At 41.6% G+C, this 25272-nt stretch overlaps 1 protein-coding gene across 1 annotated transcript; it reads left to right on the forward strand.

Moving 5' to 3' along the window:
* Nucleotides 1–581: 581 nt before the first annotated feature.
* On the forward strand, nt 582–23920 carry LOC126295025 (myb-like protein X). The gene is made up of 4 exons (XM_049987276.1): nt 582–686; nt 20437–21085; nt 21127–23201; nt 23855–23920. The coding sequence occupies exons 1-4, from the start codon at nt 582–584 to the stop codon at nt 23918–23920; spliced, it is 2895 nt and encodes a 964-aa protein (XP_049843233.1).
* Nucleotides 23921–25272: the final 1352 nt, after the last annotated feature.

Consider the following 25272-nt stretch of genomic DNA (forward strand, 5'->3'; position numbering starts at 1 on the left):
TGGCATGGCAAGCCGTTCCACAGGACTACATCCAGCATCTCTACGATCGTCTCCATGGGAGAATAGGAGCCTGCATTGCTGCGAAAGGTGGATATACACTGTACTAGTGCCGACATTGTGCATGCTCTGTCGCCTGTGTCTATGTGCCTGTGGTTCTGTCAGTGTGATCATGTGATGTATCTGACCCCAGGAATGTGTCAATAAAGTTTCCCCTTCCTGGGACGATGAATTAACGGTGTTCTTATTTCAATTTCCAGGAGTGTACTACAACCCCTTCTGTGTCACTTATATGGGGATTGTGAGGATAAGATTTAATTAATTACTGCACACACAGAGGCATTCAAACAATTGTTCTTCCCACGCTCCATATGTGAATGGAACAGAAAGAAACGCTAATAACTGGTACAATGGGATGTACCCACTGCCATGCACCTCACGGTGGCTTGCAGGGTATAGATGCAGATGCAGATGCAGATGCAGATGCAGGTGCAGGTGCAGGTGCAGGTGATGTCGTGCTGGTAGCAAAAGTGCTTGTGTCTTTCGTCTGCTCCCACAGCCCATTGATGTCCAATTTTGCCGCAATGCTTAACACTTACAGCACGGTGCCTATACGACACACTGGCGCGGCCGCCCTGACGTTGGCGACGGCGCCCGTATACCGTATGGACGAGCCTTTATTTGGCTCCGTAAGCGCATTTAGCGAGTCTCCGAAGCAGTTTCGTCAACTAACGTGGGGGTATTTCGTTCTTCTTCCGCAAGAGGCAAGCACTTATCGGCTATCTCGTGCTGGGAGCACTGCAAAGTCGAAATTACCTGCAGTTCATTCACAGGTGTTTACGATCGTGAAAATATCGCGCAGCGAGTTGGCGGAGGCAGAGATCTTAGATATTCTTTGTGGAGATGAAGGATCTGAAGTTGATGATTCTGACAAAGAGGATTCGTACTCTGCAGACAAAAGTAAAAGTGACGATTGTATATGTCTCAATTGTTCATAAAGTGAAGAGCCCGTTTGCCAGAAAAACTTTGTGTGGTGGTAAAAGCTGTTTTTCCACTTGTTTATAGCGTCAACTGTCAACAGTTTTATTTTATATAAAGAGAACACTAGGTAGAATGTATTCCTAGTAGACTTTATTCACAGAGTGGGGAAGAAATTGCCTGAGAAGGTCGGAAATGTTTTTCAGCAACAAGCCGCTTCATCCTCACAAATTGAGAGGACATTTGCAGGGCACTTTCCAGAGAAGGTCCCACCCACTGCAAACAAGGTGAACACTACTAGGTACTGCAAAGTATGTTCAGGTAGGGAGAGGAAAGAGTCGGGTAAGCGCATCAGGAAGGAAGTAGATGGTGGCCCAAGGACTGTGGCGTTGGCCTTTGCGTCCCACAGTGTTTCCAGGATTTTCACACAAAGGCTAACTACATCTGAACTATTAAAATACTCTATTTTTCAGGTCCCGGCAGTTAGACGGTCAAGTGATATTTTGTTTTAAATTTAGATACAGTAATAATGGCATTACTCAAGAGAGAGATCATGTAAAACTTTTTTATCCACAATGTTATTGTGTTTTCTTTTTTAACTATAACACCCATTTGTATTTTATATTGTAAAATAAACTCACTATCATGTAAAGCTCTTACTTTTTCCTTTTAAATGATGCAAGAACCATATTCCTTATCATTTTCCTGTTCTTTGCAATCTAATTTCAAACATTCATTAAATATGCCTGTTCACAGCCAAGTGCCGGGTGTAAAGAGGGCAGCGTTGAAAGTGTTAACAGATATGTTCATCATACATTCCACAATTGAAGGGCTTATTTCAAAAAAATGTTAAAATGTGTGTGAAATCTTATGGGACTTAACTGCTAAGGTCATCAGTCCCTAAGCATACACATTAGTTAACCTAAATTACCCTAAGGACAAACACACACACCCATGCCCGAGGGAGGACTCGAACCTCCGCCGGGACCAGACGCACAGTTCATGACTGCAGCGCCTGAGACCGCTCGGCTAATCCCGCACTGCGGGCTTATTTCAATAGTGGTACAAGTCCATTTTTGTTCATTTTGACATACAGAGTCCTAAAGTTAAATGAGCGCTGAAAAATCTGCAGTTTAGATACCAGAAAAATTCAAGCATATGGCTTCTTGCTAGAGATGAACCTTTCTTTCTCTTTGTTTGGATCATTAATTTCAGAAGCACTATAGGCAGAAAAGTGGAGGTAATGGACTTACGCCACTATTGAAATAAGCCCCTTAATTTGTTTCTGTGGTTATTTTACACAGTGTTGTTTGTCTGTTGGCACTGACAACTCTAAGAAAACGTCATTGCTCTCGGTTGTTAAGTGAAGGCCGTTGGCCACTGCATTGCTGGTGGTGAGAGGTAATGCTTGAAATTTGGTATTCTTGCACACATTTGGTACCTTGGATGTCAGGATATTGAATTCCCTATGATTTCCAAAATGGAATGTTCCATGCATCTAATTCCAAATACCAGTCTGCACTCAAAGTCTGTTAATTCCTGTCGTGTAGCCGTAATCACATTGGCAATGTTTCCGCATCAATCGCATGAGTACAAATGACAGCTTCACCAATGCATTTCTCTCTCATACTTTAAGTGATACTACTGCCATCTATATACACTATGTGATCAACAGTATCTGGACACCTGGCTAAAATTGACTTACAAGTTCCTGGCATCTTTCCACCCATAATGCTGGAATTCAATATCATGTTAGTCCACCCTTAGCCTTGATGACAGCTCCCACTCTCGCAGGTGTATGTTCAATCAGGTGCTGGAAGGTTTCTTGGGGAATGGCAGTCTATTCTTCTCGGAGTGCTGCACTGAGAGGTATCGATGTCGGCCGATGAGGCATGGCACGAAGTCGGCGTTCCAAAACATCCCAAAAGCGTTCTACAGGATTTAGGTCAGGACTCTGTGCAGGGCAGCCCGTTACAGGGATGTTATTGTCGTGTAAACACTCAACCACAGACCGTGCATTATGAACAGGTGCTTGATCGTGTTGAAAGATGCCATCACCTCCCCGAATTGCTCTTCAACAGTCGGAAGCAACAAGGTGCTTAAAACACCAATGTGTGCCACGCAAAATAACAGGGGGTGGAAGCCCTCTACATGAAAACGACCACACTATAACACCACTGCACCTGAATTTTACTGTTGGCACTACACATGCTGGCAGCTGACGTTCACCAGGCATTTTCTACATCCACACCCTGCCATCGTGATTCGTCACTCCACACAACGTTTTTCCACTCTTCAATCGTCCAATATTTATGCTCCTTACACCAAGCGAGGCACGATTTGGCATTTACCGGCATGATGTGTGGCTTACGAGTAGCAGCTCGGCCATGAAATCCAAGTTTTCTCACCTCCCGCCTAACTGTCACAGTACTTGCAGTGGATCCTGGTGCAGTTTGGAATTCCTATGTGATGGTCTGGACAGATGACTGCCTATTACACATTACGACCCTCTTCAACTGTCGGCGGTCTCTGACAGACAACAGACGAGGTCGGCCTGTACGCTTTTGTGCTGTACGTGTCCCTTCACGTTTCCACTTCACTATCACATTGGAAAGAGCGGAGCTAAGGATGTTTAGGAATGCGGAAACCTTGTGTACAGACATATGACACCCAATCACCTGACCATGTTCAAAGTTCTGCGGAGTGCACCATTCTGCTCTCTCATGACGTCTAATGACTACTGAGATCGCTGATATGGCAGTACGTAGCAGCACAACGCAGCTAATCTGAAAAACGTATGTTTTTTGGGGGTGTCCAGATACTTTTGATCACTTATTGTATGTGGATATTGCTATTCCATATCTATGTCAGAACAAAAACATATCAATTAGAGCAAGTGGTGCAGCTAAAATTGTTGTTGTTGTTGTGGTCTTCAGTCCTGAGACTGGTTTGATGCAGCTCTCCATGCTACTCTATCCAGTGAAAGCTTCTTCATCTCCCAGTACCTACTGCAACCTACATCCTTCTGAATCTGCTTAGTGTATTCATCTCTGGGTCTCCCTCTACGATTTTTACCCTCCATGCTGCCCTCCAATACTAAATTGGTGATCCCTTGATGCCTCACAACATGTCCTACCAACCGATCGCTTCTTCTGGTCAAGTTGTGCCACAAACCTCTCTTCTCCCCAATCCTATTCAATACCTCCTCATTAGTTATGTGATCTACCCATCTAATCTTCAGCATTCTTCTGTAGCACCACATTTCAAAAGCTTCTATTCTCTTCTTGTCCAAACTATTTATCGTCCATGTTTCACTTCCATACTTGGCTACACTCCATACAAATACTTTCAGAAATGACTTCCTGACACTTAAATCTATACTCGATGTTAACAAATTTATCTTCTTCAGAAACGCTTTCCTTGCCATTGCCAATCTGCATTTTATATCCTCTCCACTTCAACCATCATCAGTTATTTTTCTCCTCAAATAGCAAAACTCTTTTACTACTTTAAGTGTCTCATTTCCTAAACTAATTCCCTCAGCATCACCCGAATTAATTCAACTACATTCCATTACCTTCGTTTTGCTTTTGTTGATGTTCGTCTTATACCCTCCTTTCAAGACACTGTCCATTCCGTTCAACTGCTTTTCCAAGTCCTTTGCTGTCTCTGACAGAATCACAATGTCATCGGCGAACCTCAAAGTTTTTACTTCTTCTCCTTGAATTTTAATAGCAACTCCAAATTTTTCTTTTGTTTCCTTTACTGCTTGCTCAATATACAGATTGAATAACATCGGGGAGAGGCTACAACCCTGTCTCACTCCCTTCCCAACCACTGCTTCCCTTTCATGTCCATCGACTCATACAACTGCCATCTGGTTTCTGTACAAATTGTAAATAGCCTTTCGCTCCCTGTATTTTACAGCTGCCATCTTCAGAATTTGGAAGAGAGTATTCCAGTCAACATTGTCAAAAGCTTTCTCTAAGTCTACAAATGCTAGAAATGTAGGTTTGCCTATTCTTAACCTCTCTTCTTCTAAGATAAGTCGTAAGGTCAGTATTGCCTCATGTGTTCCAACATTTCTACAGAATCCAAACTGATCTTCCTCGATGTCGGCTTCTACTAGTTTTTCCATTTGTATGTAAAGAATTCGCGTTAGTATTTTGCAGCTGTGACTTATTAAACTGATAGTTCGGTAATTTTCACATCTGCCAACACCTGCTTTTTTTGAGATTGGAATTATTATATTCTTCTTGAAGTCTGAGGGTATTTCACCTGTCTCGTACATGTTGCTCACCAGATGGTAGAGTTTTGACAGGACTGGCTCTCCCAAGGCCGTCAGTAGTTCTAATGGACTGTTGTCTACTCCCGGGGCCTTGTTTCGATTCAGGTCTTTCAGTGCTCTGTCAAACTCTTCATGCAGTATCGTATCTCCCATTTCATCTTCATCTACATCCTCTTCCATGTCTATAATATTGTCCTCAAGTACATCACCCTTGTGTAGACCCTCTATATACTCCTTCCATCTTTCTGCTTTCCCATCTTTAGTTAGAACTGGGTTTCCATCTGAGCTCTTCATATTCATATAAGTGGCTCCTTTTCTCCAAAGGTCTGATTAATTTTCCTGTAGGCAGTATCTATCTTACCCCTAGTGAGATAAGCCTCTACATCCTTACATTTGTCCTCTAGCCATTGTGCATGCTTAGCCATTTTGCACTTTCTGTCGATCTCATTTTTGCGACGTTTGTATTCCTTTTTGTCTGCTTCATTTACTGCATTTTTATATTTTCTCCTTTCATCAATTAAATTCAATATTTCTTCTGTTACCCAAGGATTTCTACTAGCCCTCGTCTTTTTACCTACTTGATCCTCTGCTGCCTTCACTACTTCATCCCTCAGAGCTACCCATTCTTCTTCTACTGTATTTCTTTCCCCTATTTGTGTCAATTGTTCCCTGATGCTCTCCCTGAAACTCTGTACAACCTCTGGTTTAGTCAATTTGTCCAGATTCCATCTCATTAGATTCCCACCTTTTTGCAGTTTCTTCAGTTTTAATCTACAGTTCATGACCAATAGATTGTGGTCAGAGTCCACATCTGCCCCTGGAAATGTCTTACAATTTAAAACCTGGTTCCTAAATCTCTGTATTACCATTATATAATCTATCTAATACCTTTTAGTATCTCCAGGATTCTTCCATGTATACAACTTTCTTTCATGATTCTTAAACCAAGTGTTAGCTATGATTAAGTTGTGCTCTGTGCAAAATTCTTCCAGGCGGGTTCCTCTTTCATTTCTTCCCCCCAATCCATATTCACCTACTATGTTTCCTTCTCTCCCTTTTCCTCCTTTCGAATTCCAGTCACCCATGACTATTAAATATTCGTCTCCCTTCACTAGCTGAATAATTTCTTTTTATTTCATCATACATTTCTTCATTTTGTTCGTAATCTGCAGAGCTAGTTGGCATATAAACTTGTACTACTGTAGTACGCCTGGGCTTCGTATCTATCTTGGCCACAAAAATGCGTTCACTGTGCTGTTTGTAGAAGCTTACCCGCATTCCTATTTTCCTATTCATTATTAAACCTACTCCTGCATTACCCCTATTTGATTTTGTGTTTATAACACTGTAGTCACCTGACCAAAAGTCTTGTTCCTCCTTCCATCGAACTTCACTAATTCCCACTATATCTAACTTTAACCTATCCATTTCCCTTTTTAAATTTTCTAACCTACCTGCCTGATTAAGGAATCGGGCATTCCACACTCCGATCCATAGAACGCCAGTTTTCTTTCTCCTGGTAACGACGTACTTGCGTAGGCCTCGCCCGGAGATCCGAATGGGGGACTATTTTACCTCTGGAGTATTAAACATTATTATCTGTGGTAGTTGCTCTCCCTAAAGCATCAAGTCTATTATCTAAGCGTTGCCATTCTCTTTTTTCTACATCAACCCTGTTTATCATTCTGCAGTACTTTCTTGCTTCAATAGCAATAATAACTAATTCAGGGACATATTGCATTGTGATTAGCTGAGAATATCATCACATCGGTTGGATGATTATGTGTAGGGGACCAAACAGGAGGTCATCGGTTCCACCAGATTGAGGAATAATGCTGAAGGAAGTATGCCATGCCGTTTCAAATGAACCCTCCCAGTATCTGTCTGAAGTGATTTAGGGAAATCATGGAAAACCTAACTCAGAATGACTGTCCGACGGTTTGAACTGTCGTCCTCCCAAATGTGAGTCCAGTGTGCTAACCACTGTGTCACCTCGCCTGGTCAAGACATCGATGAGACATTGGATGAAATAAGCAAAACTTTGAAAAAATATTTAACATTGTGGTAAATACGGAAGAAAATATGTGGCAAAAAACTGAAATTGGAGGACCTACAGAAAATATGCTAAAACAGATGAAAAATTTGTAAAATATGGAACAATGAGAGTAGAGTACTTACACTATTGGCCATTAAAATTACTACACCAAGAAGAAATGCAGATGATAAACGGGTACTCATTGGACAAATATATTATACCAGAACTGACATGTGATTACATTTCCACGCAATTTGGGTGCACAGATCCTGAGAAATCAGTACTCAGAACAACCACCTCTGGCCGTAATAACGGCCTTGATACGCCTGGGTATTGAGTCAGACAGAGCTTCGATAGCGTGTAAAAGTGCATCTGCCCATGCAGCTTCAACACGATACCACAGTTCATCAAGAGTAGTGACTGGCGCATTGTAACGAGCCAGTTGCTCGGCCACCATTGACCAGACGTTTCCAATTGGTGAGAGATCTGGAGAACGTGCTGGCCAGGGCAGCAGTCGAACATTTTCTGTATCCAGAAAGGCCCGTACAGGACCAGCAACATGCGGTCGTACATTATCCTGCTGAAATGTAGGGTTTCGCAGGGATCGAATGAAGGGTAGAGCCACGGGTCATAACACATCTGAAATGTAACACATCTAAAATCTGTAACGTCCACTGTTCAAAGTGCCGTCAATGCGAACTAGAGGTAACCGAGACGTGTAACCGATGGCACCCCACACCATCACGCCAGGTGATACGCCAGTCTGGCGATGACGAATACACGCTTCAAATACGCGTTCACCGCAATGTCGTCAAACATGGATGCGACAATTGTGACGCTGTAAACAGAACCTGGATTTGACAAAAAAATTACGTTTTGCCATTCATGCACCCAGGTTCATCGTCGAGTACATTGTCGCAGGCGCTCCTTTCTGTGATGCACCGTGAAGGGTAACCGCAGCCACGGTCTCCGAGCTGATAGTCCGTGCTGCTGCAAACGTCGTCAAACTGTTCGTGCAGACTGTTGTTGTCTTGCAAACATCCCCATCTGTTGACTCAGGGATCGAGACATGGCTGTATGATCCATTACAGCCGTGTTGATAAGATGCCTGTCATCTCGACTGCTAGTGATATGAGGCCGTTGGGATCCAGCACGGCGTTCCGTATTACCCTCATGAACCCACCGATTCCATATTCTGCTAACAGTCATTGGATCTCGACCAACGCAAGCAGCAATGTCACGATAGGATAAATCGCATTCACAATATGCTACAATCCGACCTTGATAAAACTGGGAAACGTGATGGTACACATTTCTCCTCCTTACACGAGGCATCAGAACAACGTTTCACCAGGCAACACTGGTCAACTGCTGTTTGTTTATGAGAAATCGGTTGGAAACTTTCCTCATGTCAGCACATCAAAGGTGTCGCCACCGGCGCCAACCTTGTGTGAATGCTCTGAAAAGCTTATCATTTGCATATCACAGCATCTTCTTCATGTCGGTTAAGTTTCGCGTACATAGCACTTCATCTTCTTGGTGTAGCAATTTTAATGGCCAGTAGTGTACATATCTGTTTGGTTGTGGCATCTGCTGGTACCTCAAATGATGTAATATTAAACTGTTACTAACAAATAGAACTCAAGTGACGTGACTTAATGTGATTCGTTATGAACAAATACACACAGTCTGCTTCTCTCCATATACCATCCAGCTCTGTCTCTGATAGAATTACACTGCCATCAGCAAACCTCCAAGAAGTTGTTTCTCTCCCTGAACTTTAATTCCTACTCCAATTATTTCTCTGGTTTCCCTTACTGCTTAGTTAATGCACAGACTGAATAACATCAGGGATAATCTTACAAACTTGTCTCGGTCCCTTCTCAATTACTGCTTCCCTTTCATGCAGTTCAACTGTCATAACTGCCATCTGGTTTCTGTAGAAGATGTAAATAGCTTTTCACTCTGTGTTTTGCCCTTGGTTTCTTCATAATTTCAAAGAGAGTATTCAAGTCAACATTGTCAAAAGGTTTCTCTAAGTCTACAAATGATATAAATGTAGGTATGGTGTCCTTAACCTATCTTCTAAGATAAGTCATAGCATCATATTGCCTTGCATGTACCTACATTTCTCCAGAATCCAAACTGATCTTTCCAAAGGTTGGCTTCTACGAGTTCTCCATTCCTCTGTATAGAATTCGTGTTATTATTTTGCAACCATGACTTATTAAACAGACAGCTTGGTAATATTCACACCCGTCAGCAACTATTTTCTATGAAATTGGGGTTATTACATTCTTCTTTAAGTCTGAGGGTGTTTCACCTGTCTTGTTGGGTAAGCCTACCTAGCTCTGTGACATTTTATTTTGCAAAGCAGACACATTCTTTGTCCTTAGGTCTCCTTCCAACTGTCCTCAGAAAATGGCAGGAATGTCTTCAATTGGGGAAAAAATTCTGGACAGGAATAAATGCCATGTGAGGTGCAGGTGGTCCATTGTTTGTTGTGTGGAGGGAAACGATGACGACGACGACGCAGTTATCAGTGCCCGTACCAGGTTCCCAACCTTTAGCTCAGTCCAATCTCGCCACTTTCATGAATGATGAAATGATGAGGACAGCACAAACACCCAGTCATCTCAAGGCAGGTGAAAGTCCCTGACCCAACCGGGAATCGAACCCAGGACCCGTGCTAGAGAAGTGAGAACGCGACCACGAGCTGCAGATGTGGAGGGAAATGCATTGTTTGCTGCACAGATCCTATCATACAAGTTCAGTAAGGTATGTAGTTTAAGTAATTGGTGACTTATATGCAGTTGCATTACCAATGAACCAAACTTATAATCTTAGTAGGGGACTGATGACCATAGATGTTAAGTCCCATAGTGCTCACAGCCATTATAATCTTAGTCATCATAGTTGGATTTAAATGCCTTATTACTGAATCATTCACTTATGAAAATGACAACATTCTTAAGTTTTGGTCCATTTCAGAAATGACGGCTTCGTCAATGTGCGGAGAAGGACAAGCCAGAAATGCGTTACGTCAGCAACAAAAGACAGTCAAATTCAACTGATGATGTTTGTGGAGCACATCAGAAGGTTTTAGAAGAAAAGTGGTCAATATACAAAGCTGCTATACGTTTCTCCAGTCCATAGAGTACTTTAAAGGACTAGGTAGACCTGTGACACTTCTGTGCGCTCGCACGATCCCTACTCGATATTAGGCAGGTGCATCAGTTTCTTTAGCTCTTCAGTGTATATGCAACAGTATGACATATTAGGGGAATGTTTTGTATGTAACAGCACTCAGCAATCTTTGGAATAGATTTTTTTGTCCTGAGAAGTGCATCATTCTAGGCTTCATGTTTATTTTGTAAGGCATTTGTCCCTCGTTAGAAAAGATGTATGATGACAGAAAGCTACATGCAGAGGATGAAACTGTGATTTACCAACATGTCGCATTTTCCTTATGCTGTATAGAGAGTAGTACTGTACAAAATTATTATCCAAAGCTCAGAATGCAATTAATGCACGCTAAAGTATGTATTCAGTCATTCTTATAAAACAACTTTTGCACAGAATTTATCTAATTTTTTGGATAAAGCAGGTTAGGTAGAAGTGTTGTTCTCCATCAGATGTCCACATTTTATACTCTTCTAGTTGTTTTTACCATATATTTTCGAACAAAGCCTTACCCATCCCTTCATTAATTTGGATTTTATATTACAACAGCTTAGAAAATTCAGTTTCTTGAAGACATTGTTATTACATAATCATTATTTCTCAGATACTGAAAACAACTCAACAGTTCACCAGTTTCTAGCATAGGGGCCAATTAGTGAAAAAAAACCATGTGTTTATATGAAAAGTTGTAACACTTGCAGAAGCATACAATTGGTCCTGCTTATATGGCTTAAGATTAACCAACGTGTGATCATATGTTTGCCTTTCATGGGACACTACTTCAGCGGAACACATCTTGCACGATTGGAATATTTCATGGCTCCCTAAAAAACCTACCCACCAATATGTAACAGTGAATTTTTCTCCACATTGTTTAGTTCACAGATGTATTGTCCTGAACATCACGACTTCCTCGAGTCAATTGGCTTCCAGTGATGATGTGTGCTGCTTGGGAATGTCGAGAAAACATCCATTACATCAGTCACAAAATTCATGTTTTCTTCCTACATTTGTAGACTGATAATAATAGTGGTGAAAGCATTCCTTCGTGTCATTCACATGATCATTTATTTGATGTTTTAATGAACCATGCTGCTGTTGTATCTTCTTGTCCCCCTTGTCAGTACCTATTAACTCCATCCCAGAATTGTGCTGTGGTTCCAAAATGTACGAGCTGCTAAGTTGTTCATTATACTAAATTCACTCACTCTTATTGTATCTATGGCAAGTTTAGGAGCTAATTAAGTTAGTGCTTTTTCTCAAAATTGTAAAGTTTCTTTATATGACAATCCACAATTCCTGTGGAAGTGAATGTGTTTAATATTTTCTAGAATTATTATGGTAACATGTGATAATACTGATGCTTTGATGTACACTCCTGGAAATTGAAATAAGAACACCGTGAATTCATTGTCCCAGGAAGGGGAAACTTTATTGACGCATTCCAGCGGTCAGATACATCACATGATCACACTGACAGAACCACAGGCACATAGACACAGGCAACAGAGCATGCACAATGTCGGCACTAGTACAGTGTATATCCACCTTTCGCAGCAATGCAGGCTCCTATTCTCCCATGGAGACGATCGTAGAGATGCTGGATGCAGTCCTGTGGAACGGCTTGCCATGCCATTTCCACCTGGCGCCTCAGTTGGACCAGCGTTCGTGCTGGAAGTGCAGACCGCGTGAGACGACGCTTCATCCAGTCCCAAACATGCTCGATGGGGGACAGATCCGGAGATCTTGCTGGCCAGGGTAGTTGACTTACACCTTCTAGAGCACGTTGGGTGGCACGGGATACATGCGGACGTGCATTGTCCTGTTGGGACAGCAAGTCCCCTTGCCGGTCTAGGAATGGTAGAACGATTTGTTTAATTCCATAAATTATCTGGGAGTACGCATTAGGAGTGATTTAAAATGGAATGATCATATAAAGTTGATCGTCGGTAAAGCAGATGCCAGACTGAGATTCATTGGAAGAATCCTAAGGAAATGCAATCCGACAACAAAGGAAGTAGGTTACAGTACGCTTGTTCGCCCAATGCTTGAATACTGCTCAGCAGTGTGGGATCCGCACCAGGTGGGGTTGATAGAAGAGATAGAGAAGATCCAACGGAGAGCAGCGCGCTTCGTTACAGGATCATTTAGTAATTGCGAAAGCGTTACGGAGATGATAGATAAACTCCAGTGGAAGACTCTGCAGGAGAGACGCTCAGTAGCTCGGTACGGGCTTTTGTTGAAGTTTCGAGAACATACCTTCACCGAAGAGTCAAGCAGTATATTGCTCCCTCCTACGTATATCTCGCGAAGAGACCATGAGGATAAAATCAGAGAGATTAGAGCCCACACAGAAGCATACCGACAATCCTTCTTTCCACGTACAATACGAGACTGGAATAGAAGGGAGAAGCGATAGAGGTACTCAGGGTACCCTCCGCCACACACCGTCAGGTGGCTTGCGGAGTACGGATGTAGATGTAGATGTAGATGACGGTTTGGATGTACCGTGCACTATTCAATGTCCCCTCGACGATCACCAGAGGTGTACGGCCAGTGTAGGAGATCGCTCCCCACACCACGATGCCAGGTGTTGGCCCTGTGTGCCTCGGTCGTATGCAGTCCTGATTGTGGCGCTCACCCGCACGGCGCCAAACACGCATACGACCATCATTGGCACCAAGGCAGAAGCGACTCTCATCGCTGAAGACGACACGTCGCCATTCGTCCCTCCATTCACGCCTGTCGCGACACCACTGGAGGCGGGCTGCACGATGTTGGGGCGTGAGCGGAAGACGGCCTAACGGTGTGCGGGACCGTAGCCCAGCTTCATGGAGACGGTTGCGAATGGTCCTCGCCGATACCCCAGGAGCAACAGTGTCCCTAATTTGCTGGGAAGTGGCGGTGCGGTCCCCTACGGCACTGCGTAGGATCCTACGGGCTTGGCGTGCATCCGTGCGTCGCTGCGGTCCGGTCCCAGGTCGACGGGCACGTGCACCTTCCGCCGACCACTGGCGACAACATCGATGTACTGTGGAGACCTCACGCCCCACGTGTTGAGCAATTCGGCGGTACGTCCAGCCGGCCTCCCGCATGCCCACTATACGCCCCCGCTCAAAGTCCGTCAACTGCACATACGATTCACGTCCACGTTGTTGCGGCATGCTACCAGTGTTAAAGACTGCGATGGAGCTCCGTATGCCACGGCAAACTGGCTGACACTGACGGCGGCGGTGCACAAATGCTGCGCAGCTAGCACCATTCTACGGCCAACACCGCGGTTCCTGGTGTGTCCGCTGTGCCGTGCGTGTGATCATTGCTTGTACAGCCCTATCGCAGTGTCCGGAGCAAGTATGGTGGGTCTGACACACCGGTGTCAATGTGTTCTTTTTTCCATTTCCAGGAGTGTATTTAAGCAAGTACGAAACATCTGCAATAAACTAAATTGTTCTGAATGGACTTTTTTTGGGATTAAGAATGTAATTCTGAATCAGAAAAATTTTATCAGATATAGTTCCAAATGATTCGCACATACTCTTAAGGGCCACATGTCTGAAGTAATGTGCTATATACGCAAAGTCCAACAGTTCATTGTATTTATTTCTAATATTATAGCTCATAAACTTGTCCACTGGAACTGTCACTTGTGAAATGATATGCAATGACCTGTTTCCACCATGTAGTTATGCCACCTGACATTTGTTGTTATGCCCGGAAGATATGGAAGTGCTACCTTTCTGAAGAATGAACCTGTTGAGACATCTTGTACTTAGTAATTCAAGCAATATAGTCTGGGAACATAATTCTGTCTGGGGAGAAATAACGTACAAGGTTCACTACTATTCCTCATAAGTAAATGATCGCCTGTCTAGTATACAACAGAGTTAGTTCTTTTTCCGGTATTGTAACCAATCAAAGTATACATACAGATATAGAAGAAATGATAAACAGTTCTCGAAAGTACTGTTGACTGGTTTTTTGTGAATTTTCTCACCCTCAATTTACAGAGACACCACATATTCAGTTCTGAACATCTAGAGGTACTACACCAACTATAAGTGCAACACATGGTGAGGAAATAATAAATATGGGGGAATCTTGGGAATTCGGAGGCATCAATACTGATGATAATTTAAAAGGGAACAAAACAATTTTGGAACTCCTAAAAGAACTTTGTGCAGTCACATTTGTGCTTTGCATCATTGCAAGTCTTTGGGAGAGAGAAATCATTAAGTTGACGTATTTTCATTCAATAATACAGGGTGTTACAAAAAGGTATGGCCAAACTTTCAGGAAACATTCCTCACACACAAAGAAAGAAAATGTTATGTGGACATGGGTCTGGAAACGCTTACTTTCCATGTTACAGCTCATTTTATTACTTCTCTTTAAATCACATTAATCGTGGAATGGAAACACACAGCAACAGAACGTACCAGCGTGACTTCAAACACTGTTACAGGAAGTGTTCAAAATGTCCTCTGTTGGCGAGGATACGTGCATCCACCCCCCGTCGCACGGAATCCCTGATGCAGCCCTGGAGAATGGCGTATTGTATCACAGCCGTCCACAATACGTGCATGAAGAGTCTCTACATTTGGTACCGGGGTTGCGTAGACAAGAGCTTTCAAATGATCCCATAAATGAAAGTCGAGAGGGTTGAGGTCAGGAGAGCCTGGAGGCCACGGAATTGGTCCGCCTCTACCAATCCATGGGTCACCGAATCTGTTGTTGAGAAGCGTACGAACACTTCTACTGAAATGTCCAGGAGCTCCATCGTGCATGAGCCACATGTTGTGTCGTACTTGTAAAGGCACATGTTCTAGCAGCACAGGTAGAGTATCCCGTATTAAATGATGATAACGTGCTCCATTCAGCGTAGGTGGAAGAACATGGGGTCCAATCAAGACGTCACCAACAATGCCTGCCCAAACGTTCACAGAAAATCTGTCTTGATGACGTGATTGCACAATTGCGTGCGGATTCTAGTCAGCCCACACATGTTGACTTTGAATATTTACAATTTGATCACGTCGGAATGACGCCTCACCCGTAAAGAGAACATTTGCACTGAAATGAGGATTGACACATTGTCGGATGAACCATTCGCAGAAGTGTACCCGTGGGGGCCAATCAGCTGCTGATAGTGCCTGCACACGCTGTACACGGTACGGAAACAACTGGTTCTCCCGTAGCACTCTCTGTACAGTGACGTGGTCAACGTTACCTTGTACAGCAGCAACTTCTCTGACGCCGACATTAGGGTTATCGTCAACTGCACGAAGAATTGCCTCGTCCATTGCAGGTGTCCTCGTCGTTCTAGGTCTTCCCCAGTCGCGAGTCACAGGCTGGAATGTTCCGTGCTCCCTAAGACGCTGATCAATTGCTTCGAACGTCTTCCTGTCGGGACACCTTCGTTCTGGAAGTCTGTCTCGATACAAACGTACCGCCGCACAGCTATTGTCCCGTGCTAATCCGTACATCAATTGAGCATCTGCCAACTCCGCTTTTGTAAACATTGCACTGACTGCAAAACCACGTTCGTGATGAACACTAACCTGTTGATGCTACGTACTGATGTGCTTGATGCTAGCACCGTAGAGCAATGAGTCGCATGTCAACACAAGCACCGAAGTCACCATTACCTTCCTTCAATTGGGCCAAATGGCGGTGAATCGAGGAAGTACAGTCCATCCTGACGAAACTCTAATGAGCTCTAACATGGAAATTAAGCGTTTCCGGACACATGTCCACATAACATATTTTCTTTATTTGTGCGTGAGGTATGTTTCCTGTAAGTCTGGCTGTACCTTTTTGTAACACCCTGTATATATTTGCTTTCGTTGCTTCTTAACAAAGTTTCTTAGTTTCACTTCAGTTGCACTGTATGTTGTCACTATACACCAAAAACTGAAAGCATGCTAAAGAAGACAACTGGACCATCTAGCAGTTGTAAAATACAAATGGTGGCTTTTTTGTTGTTTAAATCAGGACACACCAGGTGATCCTTGTGTTGTATTCTTTGAGTCTTGCTCCGAGTATGGGGGAAAATTCTGGACACAGCATTAGTTGTCTTGCTATGAACACTTACTGTTTTCCACAGGTTATAAGGAAAGTGTTTTTGTTAGGAGTAAAGAGTCATTTTTATTTTCAAGCAAGCTGTATAGTAAATAAGGAATTCAAGTATTATAGACTAAAACCACACATTAGGTAAAGGAATTTAAACTACGATATTATTCTTTAAGAATCAAGTTTTTTGAGATCACTAGCAGTACTTTTTATTACTATTAGCTGTCATCATTGGATCTTAACAGTATTAGATGTATATGCTTTTTACAATACTGAAACATACAACAATTAAAACATACAACATATTGTACTCATGTCCCAGCAAACACTGGTACATCAGCACATGTATGTTTTGAATGTGTGGTATTTTATTTGTGAAATGCTAGTGTTCCATGCCACTTTATTACAATCTGACAACTTTCAATGTGTAAAAGACATGTACATCTAATAATGTTACAAGATCCAATGATGACTGTAGATCTGTCAAAACTGATAATAGTAATAAAAAGAACTGCTAGCATATATTGAACTACAATGTTGATGACTCCATTAAACATACAAACATTTTGTTACTACATGCAAACCAAGAACGTAATTGTGGCAAACAAATAGGTACTAGATAGTCATTTTCTATAAGAACCATAGGTTTTAGTCACACTCAAATGCTTTGCCCAACTTTCTTTCTCATTTCTTTTCAAAGATGTATGAAACCATCACTATGTCACTTGCAGTATAAAAACAGTGTTTCTATGGTCGCAGCCAGTAAGTTGAGACAATTTGTTTAGACACAAAAGCTAGGAACTTATAAAATGAGGTCACATGGTCTGTATTGCTGTACCCAATCCAAAACTATTTACTCGGCTGGAGTGCGCATACAATATTGGTGACTCTTCTGCTTTGTACTAGTGTTAGCAGTTAGTTTCCATTGGATGTAGTCAATTGGGTAATGGTATAATGTAGCCAGGGAGAAACAATGAATCTAAATGACTTGTTTAGGTGGAAAATATGAATTGGTTACTTTTGTTTTTAAAAGAATAGTCTAAAACTGACTACTACTGTTGTGTCTACCATAGATTATAATGTTGCTTTCGAGATATTTTATTTCTTTCTTTTATATGTTTCTCAGAATATGATCCGATTTTTTGAGATATTGTTTTATATTTCAATAGTTAGTTTGTGAGTTGACAAAGATAATGAATGCTAGTGGAGAAAAACTGTGGTGATGAACTGATCTGTAGGTAGCCTGAGGTCAACATTAGTATTAGTGTGTAATGTTACAGTTTGATTGTGATTTGTTCAAGCCCAGAAATGTGACCAGAGGAAAAGTTGCTGTAGTGATGGACTGATCTGCTGCATAGTCCCATAGTCCCATAGTCCAGTGGGTTTTTTTTTTTTCTTTTTTTTTTTCTTTTTTTTTTTTTTTTTTTTTTTTTGGGGGGGGGGGGTGCGTTTTCAGAATATCCCAATTTTCGAGGTGGCAGTTACACTGCGACATAAGGAAGTATGTTTAAATTTTATGGAATATTTTGTTGTATATGACAGCATTGTACACAATATATTCAATTATGCCACCAGATTATTTCAGACACGTGGCATCATGACAGTGTTTATCATCCACCATTTTGTCTAATCACTTATCTCGCAATTTGATGTGTTCCCGTCACCATCAGTCACCACTCAAACACTTTTTAAGTGCAGCACACAATGGCAATACTGCCGATAGTAGGCGCACTTTTAGCCCTTCAATCTGCTAAAATTAAAACCTTGCCACATGGAACTATGAGTAGAAGCAAGCTGTGCAATAATGGAAACTGTAGTTAATCTTTAGCACAAGACTTGGTTCATGAAGTATTAGTAAGTGTTAGCAAGAAACTTGACAAACTACACCACCACTCATTAATTTCAGTACTTGCAATAAATGACATCTAGTTCTCTGTAGATAAGGTCTAATACCGTGGGTACAGTAGATGAAGCAAAGGAATAGTACAACAGTTTTACACATGTCATGATTTTTGTTTGTGGTCATTGAGATACAGTAGTATCCAACAAACAATGTTGTGTACATAAACGTTATGTACCTATGACATGTTTGTTTACCCATTTGCTGACGGATGCTGCATTTGGTGCATCTGTGTTGATGTGATGTCCGCAGTGAACGACAAGCATTGCTACAATACATGACATGTGGTTCCTGCATGTGAAGTCCTTTGTGACACTGAAGTGAGCACATTGCTAGTATGGCTCCATAAGTGTAGATATCCATAGAAAAATGTGCTGCAATTGTAACACTTAGCCATACATGTTTATCTATTCACCAAATTGCGAAACAATGGTGTGTGTGTATAGGGGGCGGAGGCTGGGGGGGTGGGGGGGTTGCAGTACACCCTGCACTGCCAGAAGACAACAGACAGCAATAAGGACATAGCACACCCAGGATGATCTCTTGAAACAAGTAAAAGTGAAGATAAATATATTTACCAATAAGAGAAATAGATTCAAAACAGCGCCCTAAATTCATGCAGAATTGGTAAAAACGAACACATCATCTGTGGCAACCGTAAAAAGGAGACCGACTGAAGCCAGCTTGAAAGGATGTGTCACAGTGAGGAAACCCCTTCTAAGGCTCGTAAATAAACAGAAGAGACTTGAATGGGCTACAAAACATTGTAATCGGACATTGGAAGAGTGGATAAAGGTGTTATTCACTGATTAAGTTAGAGATTTTTGGAACCAGAAGGAGAATATTTGTTCGGCGATTTCTGGGGGGGAAAGGGTAGTTCAGCAATGTATTCTACCTACAGTTAAATGTGGTGGAGGTTCTGTTATGGTTTGGGGATGTTTTGCCAGAGACAGAGTTGGCGACATAGTGAAAGTAGAAGGATGTATGGATCAGAAGCAGTACCACTGCATACTTCGGTATCGTGCAATACAAAGTGGATTGAGCTTAATAGGGAAAGAGTTCACCTTACAACAGGATAACGACACAAAACATCGGTTGACATACTGTACAAACTACATTGCATCAAAGGAAAAACTGAAAGTACTGAATGGTATGGTATGGTATGGCCGTCCCAAATTCCAGACTGTAATGCCATTGAGATGGTCTGGGATGAAGTGAAGAGATGTATCAGGAAAGTTAATATATCCAGCAAGGAACATCTCTGGAATATTGTTAAGGATGTGTGGAATCATATAGATTCACGATACCTACAAAAGCTAGTTGACAACATGCCTAGAGTTTGTGAAGTAGCCATTAAAACCAAAGGTCGATACTCTTATGAAAGTAAAATAAAATAGTTGTGATTATATTATATATGTGGAAGTTATTAAAGTTATATTTTGTGAGAAATAATGTTTGATTTGTGTTGTGAATCTCAAATACCAGGGTGTATTTAAATTAATGAGTGGCACTGTATTTCTCTGGTATACTGATGCACTTTCAACGATGACCAGAAGTAAACAGAAATGTGTCACAAAGTTAATACATTTTGTCATTATACTCATTCAAGTATTAAATGCAATGCATCAGGTTTGGTAAGATGTAATACGAAACATAATGAAGGGTGAAGCTGTCCTCACTTCGAAGGGTAATGTGGCCGTCCACGTCGTAGACAAGTCTGCAAATGTTTACGTGACCACTGATAGCAGCATCGTTGCTCACCTGAGCATGTCTGAATTGTGTGACAGTTCCCAGATAGGTCTATGCCGTCCCTCGGAAGCCCACATTCGAACTTGCTCAGTTGGCTGTAGGTACACGAGTATGTCTCCACAGTATGGTCGCCTGCCTGCTTCACTCGTTTGCACCACACTGAGCCTTCTGGCTGTGAGTATTCCCTATTAAAGGATAGCGCTCTGGTAGCTATGCCACTATGCTACCTGTTGGCAGACGACGACGACGACAACGACAACAACTGAGAAGAAGAAAAAGAAGAAGAGGAAAAGAAGAAAAAGAAAAAGAAAAAGAAGAAGAGGAAAAGAAGAAAAAGAAAAAGAAAAAGAAGAAGAGGAAAAGAAGAAAAAGAAAAAGAAAAAGAAGAAGAGGAAAAGAAGAAAAAGAAAAAGAAAAAGAAGAAGAGGAAAAGAAGAAAAAGAAAAAGAGGAAGAAGAAGAGGAAAAGAAGAAAAAGAAAAAGAGGAAGAAGAAGAGGAAAAGAAGAAAAAGAAAAAGAGGAAGAAGAAGAGGAAAAGAAGAAAAAGAAAAAGAGGAAGAAGAAGAGGAAAAGAAGAAGAAGAAAAAGAAGAAAAAGAAGAAGAGGAAAAGAAGAAGAAGAAAAAGAAGAAAAAGAAGAAGAGGAAAAGAAGAAGAAAAAGAAGAAAAAGAAGAAGAGGAAAAGAAGAAGAAAAAGAAGAAAAAGAAGAAGAGGAAAAGAAGAAGAGGAAAAGAAAAAGAAGAAAAAGAAGAAAAAGAAGAAAAAGAAGAAGAAGAAGAAAAAGAAAAAGAAGAAGAAGAAGAAAAAGAAGAAGAAGAAGAAGAAGAAAAAGAAGAAGAAGAAGAAGAAGAAAAAGAAGAAGAAGAAGAAGAAGAAAAAGAAGAAGAAGAAGAAGAAAAGAAGAAGAAGAAAAAGAAAAAGAAGAAGAAGAAAAAGAAAAAGAAGAAGAAGAAAAAGAAAAAGAAGAAGAAGAAAAAGAAAAAGAAGAAGAAGAAAAAGAAAAAGAAGAAGAAGAAAAAGAAAAAGAAGAAGAAGAAAAAGAAAAAGAAGAAGAAGAAAAAGAAAAAGAAGAAGAAGAAAAAGAAAAAGAAGAAGAAGAAAAAGAAAAAGAAGAAGAAGAAAAAGAAAAAGAAGAAAAAGAAAAAGAAAAAGAAGAAAAAGAAAAAGAAAAAGAAGAAAAAGAAAAAGAAAAAGAAGAAAAAGAAAAAGAAGAAAAAGAAAAAGAAGAAAAAGAAAAAGAAGAAAAAGAAAAAGAAGAAAAAGAAAAAGAAGAAAAAGAAAAAGAAGAAAAAGAAAAAGAAGAAAAAGAAAAAGAAGAAAAAGAAAAAGAAGAAAAAGAAAAAGAAGAAAAAGAAAAAGAAGAAAAAGAAAAAGAAGAAGAAAAGAAGAAGAAGGAGACTGAGAAGGAGACTGAGAAGGAGACTGAGAAGGAGACTGAGAAGGAGACTGAGAAGGAGACTGAGAAGGAGACTGAGAAGGAGACTGAGAAGGAGACTGAGAAGGAGACTGAGAAGGAGACTGAGAAGGAGACTGAGAAGGAGACTGAGAAGGAGACTGAGAAGGAGACTGAGAAGGAGACTGAGAAGGAGACTGAGAAGGAGACTGAGAAGGAGACTGAGAAGGAGACTGAGAAGGAGACTGAGAAGGAGACTGAGAAGGAGACTGAGAAGGAGACTGAGAAGGAGACTGAGAAGGAGACTGAGAAGGAGACTGAGAAGGAGACTGAGAAGGAGACTGAGAAGGAGACTGAGAAGGAGACTGAGAAGGAGACTGAGAAGGAGACTGAGAAGGAGACTGAGAAGGAGACTGAGAAGGAGACTGAGAAGGAGACTGAGAAGGAGACTGAGAAGGAGACTGAGAAGGAGACTGAGAAGGAGACTGAGAAGGAGACTGAGAAGGAGACTGAGAAGGAGACTGAGAAGGAGACTGAGAAGGAGACTGAGAAGGAGACTGAGAAGGAGACTGAGAAGGAGACTGAGAAGGAGACTGAGAAGGAGACTGAGAAGGAGACTGAGAAGGAGACTGAGAAGGAGACTGAGAAGGAGACTGAGAAGGAGACTGAGAAGGAGACTGAGAAGGAGACTGAGAAGGAGACTGAGAAGGAGACTGAGAAGGAGACTGAGAAGGAGACTGAGAAGGAGACTGAGAAGGAGACTGAGAAGGAGACTGAGAAGGAGACTGAGAAGGAGACTGAGAAGGAGACTGAGAAGGAGACTGAGAAGGAGACTGAGAAGGAGACTGAGAAGGAGACTGAGAAGGAGACTGAGAAGGAGACTGAGAAGGAGACTGAGAAGGAGACTGAGAAGGAGACTGAGAAGGAGACTGAGAAGGAGACTGAGAAGGAGACTGAGAAGGAGACTGAGAAGGAGACTGAGAAGGAGACTGAGAAGGAGACTGAGAAGGAGACTGAGAAGGAGACTGAGAAGGAGACTGAGAAGGAGACTGAGAAGGAGACTGAGAAGGAGACTGAGAAGGAGACTGAGAAGGAGACTGAGAAGGAGACTGAGAAGGAGACTGAGAAGGAGACTGAGAAGGAGACTGAGAAGGAGACTGAGAAGGAGACTGAGAAGGAGACTGAGAAGGAGACTGAGAAGGAGACTGAGAAGGAGACTGAGAAGGAGACTGAGAAGGAGACTGAGAAGGAGACTGAGAAGGAGACTGAGAAGGAGACTGAGAAGGAGACTGAGAAGGAGACTGAGAAGGAGACTGAGAAGGAGACTGAGAAGGAGACTGAGAAGGAGACTGAGAAGGAGACTGAGAAGGAGACTGAGAAGGAGACTGAGAAGGAGACTGAGAAGGAGACTGAGAAGGAGACTGAGAAGGAGACTGAGAAGGAGACTGAGAAGGAGACTGAGAAGGAGACTGAGAAGGAGACTGAGAAGGAGACTGAGAAGGAGACTGAGAAGGAGACTGAGAAGGAGACTGAGAAGGAGACTGAGAAGGAGACTGAGAAGAAGAAGAAGAAGAAGAAGAAGAAAATGACAATAATAATTGTTTTATCAGTAACATCTGTTATCCCCAGGTGTCACATGCCTTTATCAGATCAAAATCTGATATCTTTCCTGGTGTACTAATGCCACCTCTCCCCCAGCAATGTATTCTGGTTACATTCACTCAATATTGAAAACAATTATTGATAAAATTATTTAAATGGATAGATAAAAAATTACTCACCGAGCGGCGGCAGTACACACCCATTAAAGACTGTCCTGATTGACAAGCTTTTGGAGCCAGTGGCTCCCTCAGGCAGAAAGACTGAAGGGGAAGGAAGAAGGGTGAACGAAAAGCACTTGAGAGGTCTAGGAAAAGGGGTAGATTTTGGGGAAAGTCACCCAAAACGTGGGTCGTGGGAGACTTACCGTAAGTTGTCACCGCTTGGTGAGTATATTTTCATCCATCCAGTTGAATAATTCACTCAATATTGAAATAGTCTAGTATTTTGGGTAAACTGGGCAGGGAATTCGAAATTTTTTATATTAATCTACGGAAAAAGGTGGTTAGACTCACTGAAGGGGTAGTCCCAAGATCAACATTCCAGTAACTAGTTAGAAATAATAAAATTCTTCTGCTTCCATGTATTTACATAGTAGAAAATATTGTAATAATAGTTTAATCATCAGTAACAATCCCTACAGAACTTGATGGTGCTGCACAGAAAGTGTTACGTGCAAAGCGCACCAATAAGAATGAATTTGAAAGTGTGAATAATTGCAAGATTTGAGACAAGAAAGTGATAAAAGGTACCCAGTGTAGCAACTGTCAGCATTGGTTCCATGAAAATGCTCCACAGCAAGCATAAAATTCAAAACTGATGATCATTCATGGTCTTTTCTCAGTGCTAGTAATGCCTGTGAATGAAAATTTATATACTTAATCACTGACAAGAACAAAATATTCAGAGTACTTCAAAGTGATACATTTGCTGGAAATAAAAAATACACTGCTCTGAAAGATAAGTACACGAGTACTTTTGAGATTAAATAGTAATCTGTTTGCTGCGTACCAGCTGTCTATTTATTATTTTATTTAATTGTCCTGTAAATTAAGTCTGCGCTGTGTATAGTAGGCACCTGACCAGCTTTTGAATACTACAAACACTTCTTACACTAAAACACAATTACTGTTAATATAGAAATAATATCCTAAATAATGTATTACAATTTATATTTGACACAATTAGCAGGGGGGGGGGGGGTGAGCAAGGAACTGCCATTTGATTTTACACCAAAAACTGGTCGACACTCAGTGCTGTATGCACAGGTGCATTATTTTTGTGAAAAACCTAATCTCCTGATTGCCACGTTGTCATTCTTCTCACTGCTCCATGTTATAATTTTAAGATTTCAAGGTAGTAACAAATTCTTGGTGGATGGTGACCTTGATGCTGAAGGAACAACAAACCAACATTGTCTTCAAATGGGACCTCACCTGCCTTCCTTTGTTTCATCGTGGCAATGAAGGAGTCTTCTACCTGAATTTTTATCAGTTTCTGTTTATACACATGAACACAACAATTTGTTGCCTGTGATGACTTTTGCGGCAAAAATCAAGAGCAACTTGAGACTGTTCTGTCAATTACTGGAAACACACAGGCGACTGGCTCTGATCGTCAGGAAGCACATGCCGGATGATTTTGCTGCAACAAGTTTCATCTCCAGATGTTCACTAGAAATTGGCTGGCACAAATGCCAGGATATTCAAATTACTTCCACCAATTCATCGATTGTTCTACGACGATCAAACATGTATGATCGCAACATGTTTTTTTTCCCATTGTTTTCATCTTCTCTGGAAGTCCAGGGTTGTCGCTGTGGTAATATGCCTTCAACAGACTTTGATCACTGTTGGGGAAATACACACTTGTAAATCCTCACCTGCTCAAAACTTCCTCCTACCATAACAGAAAACAGAACGTGGTGTCAACACGTTGGTATTTAATGTCAGTCACTGGGAAAAAAGGTAACTGAACATGTGAAACAGTAATTACAGAAACAGTCATGCTGACTACAATAACATTTGCACACAATGCTACTGCACGAACTCATCCAAAATAGTGCCAAGTGAAGGTACCTT

The sequence above is a fragment of the Schistocerca gregaria genome, chromosome 11 (assembly GCF_023897955.1).
Source record: "Schistocerca gregaria isolate iqSchGreg1 chromosome 11, iqSchGreg1.2, whole genome shotgun sequence".
NCBI lineage: Eukaryota > Metazoa > Arthropoda > Insecta > Orthoptera > Acrididae > Schistocerca > Schistocerca gregaria.

Bases quoted from the DNA above. Each gene is read 5' to 3' on its own strand.
- LOC126295025 (XM_049987276.1), top strand. From the start codon at position 582: ATGCTTAACACTTACAGCACGGTGCCTATACGACACACTGGCGCGGCC. The intron at 687-20,436 runs GTAAGCGCATTT...ACCTGTTGGCAG, and splicing joins ACGAGCCTTTATTTGGCTCC to ACGACGACGACGACAACGAC. The intron at 21,086-21,126 runs AAGAAGAAGAAA...AAAAAGAAGAAG, and splicing joins AGAAGAAGAAAAAGAAGAAG to AAGAAAAAGAAAAAGAAGAA.